The sequence below is a fragment of the Symphalangus syndactylus genome, chromosome 8 (genome assembly GCF_028878055.3).
Source record: "Symphalangus syndactylus isolate Jambi chromosome 8, NHGRI_mSymSyn1-v2.1_pri, whole genome shotgun sequence".
NCBI lineage: Eukaryota > Metazoa > Chordata > Mammalia > Primates > Hylobatidae > Symphalangus > Symphalangus syndactylus.
Window position 1 is genome coordinate 11,710,263 of NC_072430.2, and position 10,560 is coordinate 11,720,822.

General features: G+C 62.5%; 1 protein-coding gene and 1 long non-coding RNA gene across 9 annotated transcripts; one reads left to right on the plus strand and one right to left on the minus strand.

The window, feature by feature from the left end:
• Nucleotides 1–666: 666 nt before the first annotated feature.
• On the minus strand, nucleotides 667–4,427 carry TMEM121 (transmembrane protein 121). Of its 6 annotated transcripts, none has more exons than XM_055287936.2 (2): nucleotides 4,410–4,427; nucleotides 667–2,140 (listed from the first exon to the last, which is right to left on the minus strand). In XM_055287936.2, exon 2 carries the CDS (start codon nucleotides 2,025–2,027, stop codon nucleotides 1,071–1,073), a length of 957 nt encoding a protein of 318 aa, XP_055143911.1. In that variant the 5' UTR covers nucleotides 2,028–2,140; nucleotides 4,410–4,427; the 3' UTR covers nucleotides 667–1,070. The 6 variants fall into 6 exon arrangements, with proteins under 6 accessions (XP_055143911.1, XP_055143909.1, XP_055143912.1 ...); XM_055287934.2 differs by lacking the exon at nucleotides 4,410–4,427 and adding an exon at nucleotides 4,241–4,327; XM_055287937.2 differs by lacking the exon at nucleotides 4,410–4,427 and adding an exon at nucleotides 4,112–4,228.
• Nucleotides 4,428–4,445: 18 nt separating this feature from the next.
• LOC129487366 (uncharacterized) lies at nucleotides 4,446–9,186 on the plus strand. Of its 3 annotated transcripts, none has more exons than XR_010121993.1 (3): nucleotides 4,446–5,025; nucleotides 5,321–7,845; nucleotides 8,657–9,186. It is a non-coding gene; the product is annotated as an uncharacterized lncRNA (long non-coding RNA). The 3 variants fall into 3 exon arrangements; XR_010121992.1 differs by having other exon boundaries at nucleotides 4,447–5,025; nucleotides 5,321–7,459; nucleotides 7,495–9,186; XR_010121994.1 differs by lacking the exon at nucleotides 4,446–5,025 and adding an exon at nucleotides 5,066–5,223 and having other exon boundaries at nucleotides 5,321–9,186.
• The last annotated feature ends 1,374 nt before the right edge of the window (nucleotides 9,187–10,560 follow it).

Below are 10,560 nucleotides of genomic sequence, written 5' to 3' on the forward strand. Positions count from 1 at the left end.
AGCCTCATAAAGGGCCCCTCCCCAGATGCTATGGACCTTCCCAGGCCAGGTGGATACCCAGGGCCACATCACAGGTGCAGGGGCCCAGGTGGAAGGCAGGTGAGAGACCCCTTGTAGATGGGCTTCAGGGCAGGTGCTGCCTGGGCCACGGGCTGCCAGCTCCCATGCTGGGGCAAGGCCAGGATGGTAAGGTGGGGCCAGGCTCCATGCTGCTCCTGGGGCTGCCACCTGGGGCTGCCACATCAATTTGGGAACACCTGATTCCATCTAGCTGTGGCTGTCCTGGGCTGGAGGAGCCCACAGGGAAGGTAGGTTCCACGGTGGGGGAGGAGGAAACCAGGGATGTGGGGGACACTATCATGCCTGAGGTTGAGGGGAGCAGGGGCCAGAACACCCAGGGGGCTGGGGGAAGATGGGGGTCAGGGTATCCCAGGAAGAGAAGTGGGAACACCAAAGCTGGATTGGAGGAGCTGTCCCTGGGACAGAGTGGCAGTGGCCCCCAGGAACTCCTGAGATCCCCGGAGGAAGTGGAGCGGCCCAGCCTCACCAGCATCTGGCCCTTGGACGCCACCATCTCCCCCACCCTCCACACACTCCTCCTGGCTCCCGGCCTCCCAGCCTGGCTGGTAAAGACAGGGACACAGGAACAGGCAAAGCAGTGCGGCCTTGGATACAAAACTGTAAACACGAGTCTTTAAAATGACAGAGGCCTCCTTGGCCCCAAATCTGAGCCAGAGGCCCCCACCGAAGGAGCAGATCTCCGCCCACACTGCCCTCCCTTCCAACCCGGGTGGCCCAGCAGGCAGGGGCCGGACCGCCTCTGCTCTGCTCCGGCCCAGGCCTCCCAAACGGACCCACGCGCTGGGGCGGGCTGGTGGAGCAGGGACTTAGGATCCGCGGTCTGAGAGATTCCTGAGATGAAGAAGAGGCCGCGGGACCCCAGGCACGGGCACTCGAGGCACCTGCCCCTAGGGGAGCCCGCTCCCACCCCATCCCATGCAAACTGCGCGCCCCGAGCCAGCCCGGTGTCTCTGCGCCCCAGGGGCGTCCCGGGGGCCGCGCGGGCCCTGTCACGTGTCCAGGGGGTCACGCGTGGGCGAGGACCCGTGGGGGCGCCCAGGCGGGCCATGCAGCGGCGGCGGCGGCGGCACCGAGTTGCGCTGCGGGGGTGGCGGTTGCAGCTCCAGCGCTAGCGCAGGCGGCGGGAAGTCGCGCACCTGGCGGCGGTACTCCAAAAAGGTGCAGGCCTTGGTGGCGAGCGCCACCACGTTTTTGCCGACGAAGATGGCCGAGACGCGGCTGTCTCGGAACAGCGCCATGTTGGCGGCGCGCGCCAGCACGGCCACCACATTGACGGTGGCGAGGCTGAGCACCGGGTAGAGCATCATCTTCTGCGGCGCTATGTGCTCGCCCTGCATGCTGACCTCGCTGAGCGCCACGCACGGCAGCACCAGCAGCAGCATGTAGCAGTAGAAGAAGGTGAGGCCCTCAGCCCACAGCGGCAGCCCAGAGCGCGGCGGCTCCCACAGGCTGGCCTGCATGTCCAGCAGGTCCAGCAGGTCCAGCGCCACCCAAAACAGGCGGCCGCGCAGGTCCTCGCGCTTGCGGAAGGTGCGCACGTACTCCATGCGGTCCAGCGCCACAAGCAGCAGGAACAGGCCGGGCACACACACCGACAGCAGCAGCGTCAGCGCCTTGCGCGCCACGGGGTCCGCCGCGCCGCGCCGCGCCGCCTTGTAGTTCTGGAAGATGAAGTAGAGCTTGATCTCCAGCACGAAGATGTAGAGGAACCACAGGATCATGGCGTGGCCGCGCTTGGCCGTGCGCACCTCGGCTCCCACCCACACGGCCACGTAGCGCAACACCAGCAGGAAGCACACGTCACCCACCAGCACGATGATGCACACGCCGATCTTGCGCGGGCCCTGGTTCTGCTCCACCAGGTACGCGTCCATGACGGCCATGCTGCCCATGATCACCAGCGTGGTCAGGCACACGTGGCGCCGGTCCGGGGGCGGCAGCACCATGGTCAGCCGCCGGGCCCCGGCCTGGGCGCGCGCGGCCCCCACGCCTGGCGGGACGAGGCCCTGCGGCGCTTAGCCGGCGGGCATGGCGTGGCACGGCTCGGCGAGCTCGAAACCTGGGGAGACCGGAGGAGACAAGATCAAGGTGCGGACTGGGGCGGCCTCCCCCAACAACCCCCCACCCCGCGTGCTTCCCACCAGGCGCGGTCTCCCCCGACGACCCCCCACCCCGCGTGCTTCCCACCAGGCGCGGTCTCCGCGCCGGGGCCCCGAGGCATCGCGCACGCCTGCGCCCATGCGCGAACCGGCGGCCGCGAACCACAGCGAGGCCTCCAGAGGGCGCTGCTGCCTCTCCAGAGCACCCGGGCCTCGTTCCCGCCGCCAGGAAGGAAACGGAACGGACGCGTTTTCTGCCCGCCGCGCGCGTTCCCGGAACCCGGGGGGGTTTGTCACTGCTGGGCCCGAGCCGCCCTCCCTCCTCGCTCCGGCGGCCCGGACCCCACGCCCGCGCTGCTGGCCCCAGGCCGTTTCCGCGGAGTTCCGGGCATACCCTCTCCCCGCCGCCGCACTGGGCAGGGAGGTGCTGCTCTTGGAGTACCCAAGGAGGCCCCGGCCCTCCCAGGCTTTCTGATCCCGGACCGAAAGTCACCCAGGTCCCGATGCATCCTTCACACAAGCCTCTCCGAGCCTCCCCGCCCCTGCCTGGCAGCCCCCATGCCCCTCCTCCCTGCACGGGCAGGCTCGGTCTCCCCTCCTGTCCACCATCCTGGGCGCAAGGCCACTGCCTGCCCTGCTCCCCATGGCTCCGCATTGCCTTGGCGAGGTGTTGTCCCCCACCCTCTGCCCCGGCACAGCAACCCTGCTCTGCTCCTGTGCCCCAGGGCGATGCCTGTGGCTGCCCTCGAATCTCTGGAAGCTCGTCCACCAAGGCCCGTCGGGCTTCCACAGGCCCCTGCACCTCTGTCACACACCTGGCACTGGTCGTCATGGCCGTGCTGTCAAGAGTCCCCACACCTGGGCCTGCGCACACCTGGGTGACGATGGAGGCCCGCACGCCCGCACTCACCCCAAAGTCACTGACAGGCTCACTCCCAGCCAGCCCCTCACCCCCTCCACAGCCCCAGGCCCGGGGCTCCGTTTACTGCCTGTCTAGACAAAGGCATAAAATTTAATGTCCCCGTGACAGTCGGGCGCTCGGACTGCCCTGGTGACACCGCAGGCCCCACTGATCCGGGAAAGCGTTGAACTCTGCACTCCCACCCCTGCCCCCACCCAGCACCCGCCGCCCAGGATCCCCACAGCCTCACAGGACACCCCCACCCCTCGGAGCTCTGACAGGTCGCGCAGAGGGTGCCTTGGGGGTCCTCAGCCCATGCCCCTGCCTCCAAGGTTCCCCACGCTCTAGGTCCCACCAGGACACTCACCCGCTTTTCACGTCCACTGGGTCTACACGTCTGACCCAGGAAGCCCTCTCTGGGCCCATTCCAGGCCCACCTGGGCCTCCCCTAGCTGCAGCCGCAGCCTGAGAATTTCCTCCCTCTCCACGCGTGGCGGGGCCAAATAAATAGCGGAGGAGCCACGCAGCCGCTCACCCTTTCCGGCCGTGCCTCCGGCCCCTCTGCCCCACTACGCTGTCGCTCGATCCTCAGCCACTTGGCAGATGCGGGCGGAGGGCCGAGGGGCTCAGCGCTGGCGAAGGAACGGACTCCAGCCCCTAGCGGAGCCCCTACCCCGGCAAGCCAGAGCCGGGCCCGGCCACCCCTCCCTAGGGACCCGGCCCCAGGCCCACCTGTCCTGGGTCTCCTGGGCCCTGGCCAAGGCCCCTCCTCCCCCCACGCCCCGCGGCTCAGACCTGGCACAGACTCTGGGGCCTCCAGGCCCTTCACTGCCCGCGCCCCGCTAGGACCCCCGCCCCAGAACCACCCCTCGGAGCCCCCGGGAGGAGGGGCGGGAGGAGGCTGCTGAGCTCCCGCCGCGGGCCGGTGCAGAGCTTGGGCCGCTCCCAGCAGGCTGCGTCTCTGCTTGTCCCCCCGAGGCTTCCCCACGCAGGGCCGGGTCCCCGTCACCCCGCCGGCCCCAGGCCTCACCCCTGCCGCATCGGCCTCCGCCGCACCCCACAGTCCCCACGGCCCCGACGTGCAGGGTCGCCCAGGCCCGCTGCCCCCTCCGCGGACGAAGCCGCGCGCCCAGCCAGTCCCGCCCGCGCCCGCGCCTACCCCGCCGCCCGCAGATGCTGCGCCGCTCCCGGGCCCGCCCGCCCAGCCTCTGCCGCCACTGCCGGGGCTGCGCCGGCTCCTCCCGCCGCGCCCCTCCCCCGCCAGCGCGGCACCGCCCCCGACCCAGAGGCCCCGCCCCGCGCCCCTCGGCCCTGGAGCCCCGCCGGACCTGGGGACTTGGGAGCGCGCGGGTCCCGGCGCCCCGCCCCCTCCGCAGCGCTGGTTGCCACGGCGACAGCACCGCGCGGCGGCGCGCAGGACTGGTGGCTCTGGGGAGCGGGGCGCCCTCGTGCACCCCCAGACCCGGAGTCCCGTCTCCACCCTCCTCACCCACCGCCCAGAATCCCAGGGTTCCTCCCAGTGCCCCCCGCGCCCTGAAACTCCGCTGCCGTCCCCTAGAGCGACCCCACTCAGCCAGACAGGGGCCCACCGGCCCAGGAGCTGGCAGGGACGTAGGCGCCGGGCTGGCCTGGCCGGCGGGGCCTCCGCGCCACCCTCTGTCCGCTTTGGGGAGAAATCCAGTCTTCCCGGGTTTCTTCTCGGGGCAGAGGAAAGGAATGATGAGCGGCCCCCACCTTCTTCTCCAGCCCGTCCAGGAGGCAAGCGACGGTTTGGGGACTTGGGCTTCATTTTGTCACTGAGGTGACACTGAGCCCCTCCACCCACATCCTGTCCATCCCGTGTGAGCCACAGAAGAACCCGAGGGCACCTTCTGCCTGCCTGCCCTCCTTCCCAGAACTGCGGTCACTTCCCTCTGACATAGGAGGAGACTGAGGGTCAGAGAGGTAAAGGGACACCAGATTTGGGGGAAAGGCCAGAATTTCAGGCACCACCCAACTGGTAGTGAACTTCCAGATTCTCTTCCCGTATCCCCGGGCCTGGACTCAACACGGCCTGAAAGCCAGAAGAGGACAGAGAGCTCCAGAAGTTCTCTAGTCCTGGCACATGGGGTAGGAAAGAAAAAGGTCGCCTAATGCTCCCAGGTGCGGGAGAATGCCCCGGCGGATGTTAGGGTTTGGGAGGACGGGTTTTTTTGGTAGTGGTTGTTGTTTTACTCTTCTCCATTCTCTGATGCCCCAGCCCCTAGGTATCCCACCAAAGCCACGACCAAGGCATGGGGTTTACAAGCACCTAAAACACTGAGGCAGAAGAGCCTTCCTTTCCAGCCCCAGGAGATGTGGTCCCGTGTTGCTGGAGAGATGGTGGGCAGGGAGAAGCAGTAGAAAGCAATCCATGGACTGGGCGTGGTGTCTCACACCTGTAATTCCAGCACTTTGGGAGGCCGAGGCGGGCGGATTACCTGAGGTCAGGAGTTCGAGACCAGCCTGGCCAACATGGTGAAACCCCCATCTCTACTAAAAATGTAAAAATTAGCCGGGCGTGGTGGCACACACCTGTAATCCCAGCTACTCGGGAGGCTGAAGCAGAATTGCTTGAGTCTGGGAGACCGAGGTTGGAGACCGAGGTTGCAGTGAGCCAAGATCGCACCACTGCACTCCAGCCTGGGCAACAGAGTGAGACTCCATCTCAAAAAATATATAATAATAAAATAAAGCAACCCCATGAAGTAGTGCAAGCCGTGCATGATGTACAAGTCTAAACCCTCGGCTGAGAACTGAACAAAAGGACAGCCCACTGCCCACGTCCCACACTGGCCACTGAGCAGTGCACACGAAGGACAGATCTGAGTCCCACTGCAAAGGCTTTGAAAACAAAACCGACATGGAAGGCAGGACCCACAGGAGCCTATCTGAACTTGTGGCCTGAAACCAACTAGGCTGATTGCATGACAAAACAAAATACCAACATTCTCAATGGGATTTAAATAAGACCATTCTCATAACATAATGTCTAAATGTGCAGGAGACAATCTAAAATTACTCTGCATGTGAAGGACCAGGAAATCCAACCTGCAAGAGAAAAGACAATCAACAGCCACCAATGCCAAGATGACCCAAAAACCCTCAACTAATTATCAGCAAATAGAATCAAGCAGCACTAAAAACACACACACGCAAGACTGGTTCAACATGTGAAAATAAATCAATGTGATCCACCAGATTAGTCTCAAGAAGAAAACCATGTGATCATCTCAATCAATTCAAAGAAAGTATTTGACGGAATTCAATACTCATCCCTGATAAACACTCTCAGCAAACTAGAAAGCAAAGGGAACATGCCTAATCTCATAAAGGGAATCTACAAACAGCAGCAACAAAAACAACAGGCCAGGCATGGTGGCTCACCCCTGTAATCTCAACACTTTGGGAGGCCAGGAGTTCAAGACCAGCCTGGGCAATATGGTGAAACCCCGTCTCTACTAAAATCACACACACAAAAAAATTAGCCGGGCATGGCGGCCCATGCCTGTAGTCCCAGCTACTCGGGAGGCTGAGGCAAGAGAATCCTTTGAACCCGGGAGGTAGAGGTTGCAGTGAGCCAAGATCGCGCCACTGCACTCCAGCTTGGGGGACAAGAGCAAGGACTCCGTCTCGGCCGGGCACGGTGGCTCACGCCTGTAATCCCAGCACTTTAGGAGGCCGAGGTAGGCGGATCACAAGGTCAGGAGATCGAGACAACCCTGGCTAACATGGTGAAACCCCGTCTCTACTAAAAAATACAAAAAAAAAAAAATTAGCCGGGCGTGTTGGCGGGCGCCTGTAGTCCCAGCTACTCAGGAGGCTGAGGCAGGAGAATGGCGTGAACCTGGGAGACAGAGCTTGCAGTGAGTCGAGATCACGCCACTGCACTCCAGCCTGGGCGACTGAGCAAGACTCTGTCTCAAAAAAAGACTCCGTCTCAAAAAAAGACTCCGTCTCAAAAAAAAAACAAAAAAAGAGCCCAGAGTTTCAGCAGTGGGTTGCACTTTCCTTGCGTTGGTGTCTCTTTGCAAAGCTGGTTTCACAGCAGTTGCTGTGATCAAAAGCAAATACTAGGCAAAAATTAATGTGGATCAGAAAATCCAGGTGATGTCCAACCTAATTAAGGTTTGCAAAAATGTGCAGACCCCAACAGACCCAGACATGCTGTAAGTAATTCCAATTATTTTAATAATTAAGTTAAGGTTTTTTTTTTCAATTTATATGACTTCTGTTTCCCCAAAACTGCTACTAAGTTGTTAGGACATAAATACTTAAGACATTTGGCCCTAACGAACAGAACTGTTGGGTTTTTCTTTTGACCAAGGGGTGCTGTAAAGAAATCACTGGGACACTAAGAGTGCCATGAACTGAGAAAGTGCAGGAACCCCTCAGTTAGGATAATGCCAGCTGCTGTCACACAGACCCCAAGAAGTGACTGCAGGGAGGGGCTGACAGTGGCTGCCACATTCCACTAGTTCCTGAACACTCCAGGATCTTCGAGGGCTGCAGTTTCTCCATTACATGCAGGACAGGAGCCGCCTGCCCACCTGGCCCATGTGTACAAGGGTGACGCCAGGCAGGGCCACTCAGTAGAAGGCCCCATCCACAAAGGGCACCAATGAGGCCGTCCTCGGAGGAGACCCTGGCCCACGTGCGTTGTGCTCTCAGCTAAGACCCCTCGTCCACGGGCCCAGGGTGCTGGCTTTACTTCCCAGGACGGGCCTGCCGGTCCCTCTCCTTCGGGTAAGTGTTAGGGTGTCCGCCCTCCTGGGGCTGGCTTCTCCCAAAGTCTCTTCCTGCTGGTGCAGTCCTGGGGCCCAGGCTTTCTGCAGCCAGGCTCAGATCTCTTTAGCAACTTGATTCTATCAAAAACCAGCAGTGGGGCTGGGCACAGTGGCTCACGCCCATAATCCCAGCACTTTGGGAGACCGAGCAGGCAGATCACGAGGTCAGGAGATTGAGACCAGCCTGGCTAACACGGTGAAATACAGTCTCTATTAAAAATACAAAAAATTAGCCGGGCATGGTGGCATGTGTCTGTAGTCCCAGCTACTCAAGAGGCTGAGGCAGGAGAATTCTTTGAACCCAGGAGGCAGAGCTTGAAGTGAGCCGAGATTGCGCCACTGCACTCCATCCTGGGCGACAGAGCAAGACTCTGTCTCAAAAAAAAAAAAAAAAGTAGGCATCTCCTCAGTGCCCGGCAGCCGCTCACCTAGCCGCCCACCTAGCAGTTCTGCCCCTCACTGTCAATGACCACGCCCTAGGAGGATGTTCACAGCAAGGTCCTGGCCCTTCGGTTAATGGAGAGATGTTAAATTAATAGGACTTTGTGGCTAAACGGCTCTTGAACTTCCTGTACTCTGGGGTCATGAGCAGCAGGTTTTTCCCACAGGCAAGGCCCCGAACTCCCTCCCTCTCTACTGCCCTTTGTTTCTGCTCTCACACTGGCAAGGCCTTGCTCCAGCCCATCTCCCAGGGGTGACATGGAGCCAGGTGCATATGGCCCTTGCCAGTAACATCCAGGCCTTTTCCTCCCTCTTCCCTGAAACTACAGGGCTGGCAGTGGTGTGTCTGCTTTCCAAGTCACTGGAGCACACTCTGATCACAATGCCGGCTTCATGCCGGGGCCCCACCAGGCTGGCGACCCCTCCAGCCAGGCACCCCCGCCAGCCCAGAGCTCCTCCACCCCAGCGCCCCACCAGCCCAGTGCCCCCTCCAACACCCCAACCTGCCCAGCGCCCCCACCAGCCCAGGGCTCCGCCCGCCCAACATCCCCCACCAGCCTGGCACCCCCGCCAGCTGGGTGTCCTCTCCAGCCTGGCGCCCCCACCAGCCCAGCGCCCCCTCCGGCCCAGTGCCTCCCCGAGCCTGGTGCCCCCCACCAGCGTGACAAGCCATGGGTCCCCCACTTCAAGGCCCACATTTTTTTATTAGCTGAGGTCGTGGTAGCTGTTGTACCACTGCACTAAGTGCATCTTTTTCTGTAGTTTTGATGCTGACATCTTGCCCATTCCTCTGCCCCGACAACCCAGCTGCGTGGAGCAGCCCCCACTCTCTGTGAATAAAAGAACTTTCTTCCTACAAGACGGTCATTCCTGCATCTGTGTGTTACCCTCCCTGATTACAACAAATCCTAGGCTCATTTTAAAAAGATACAGGCCCCAAATTTAGGAAGCTGCAGCCCAAACCCCCTGCAGCCAGCGTCCCACGTCTTTGCTGCAGTTTATGGCAAGACCCTGGAGACCTGGTGAGAGTGCAGCCCTGGTGTCCTCCTCCGTGGCCCCCCTAATCCCCTGCTGTCAGGTGTGCAGCTCCCACCCCAAGCATGATCTTCAGCCCCCAGCCCTGTCCCTCAGCAGCACAGGTGATAAGCCCCTCCGTCTGGAAGAGCTGTCTTTACTCAGCCACCAAGACCCCCCACTGGACCGCACCCCCACTTGACAGCCATCCCCTCTGCCCTGCCTGTGCTTCCTACCACTGTGCAGGCCCAGGCTCAGGCCTCAGACCCAGGCCCCTCACCAGCCCTGGGTCCACCGCACCCTGGGGCCCTGCCCTGCCCTGCCTCCCACCCTGCCCTGCCTCCCACCCCGCCCTGCCTCCCACCCCAGCTGAGCCCACCCACACCCTGGGTTCTCACATTCCATTCTCCAGCCCCAAATTCCAGGTTCACGCAGCCAACTGCCCACCTGACACCCACTAAGATGCCAAGATTGTGAGCAGGTCAGAGCCGGGCTACCAAGCAGCGGTGCCCACCCCAGCCTGCCCAGAGGTGCTCCTGAAAGGGAGGCCGTGCTGGCCACGGCCGGGTCTTGCCGGTGCTCCTGGGGCCGGTGCACCGGAATGGGGAGGCAGGCGGTCTAGGCGTGTCCATCCCCGGGACCAAGGAGGCCCAGACAGGCTGAGACTCAGGCACATGCCCCAGTGAGAGAATGTTCTGGCAGGGGGAATGGACATGGCCTCGGGGCAGGGCCGGCAGGAGCCTGGAGGTGGCCCCACAAGCCCCACCGTCTGCCCGCCTCAGGTCAGAGTCCTACAGCCCCAGAAGAGAGGGGAGCCTGGCGAGGCAGGCAGGGCTGGAGGCCTCAGGGCCACCTGTGCCTGCTGGTGGGGGGCGGGGGGCTGCCATGAGGCCTCCTTCCGCCAGGCTGGGGCACGTCCCCCGGACACAGATGGCTCTTTGTCAGGGCTGAGCTGAGCCTGCTGGGCAGCCTCTGGAACAAAGCCCCTCTATGCCGTGCCTCCCCACCCGGAGCACCACCTCCCGGGAAGGAGCACAGCCCCGGGCTCCCATCCGGCACACCCACCAGGCACAGCCATGGCCGGAGACAGGGGCAGCTGTGCTCACAGCCCAGGGCCGGGCCCACAGGGGGAACCCAAATGAAGGGGGGTGGGGCCAACATAATCCCGCTCCAGGGAGGCCTGTGCCACCTCCCCGTGGTCCTGCCACTCACCAGTGCT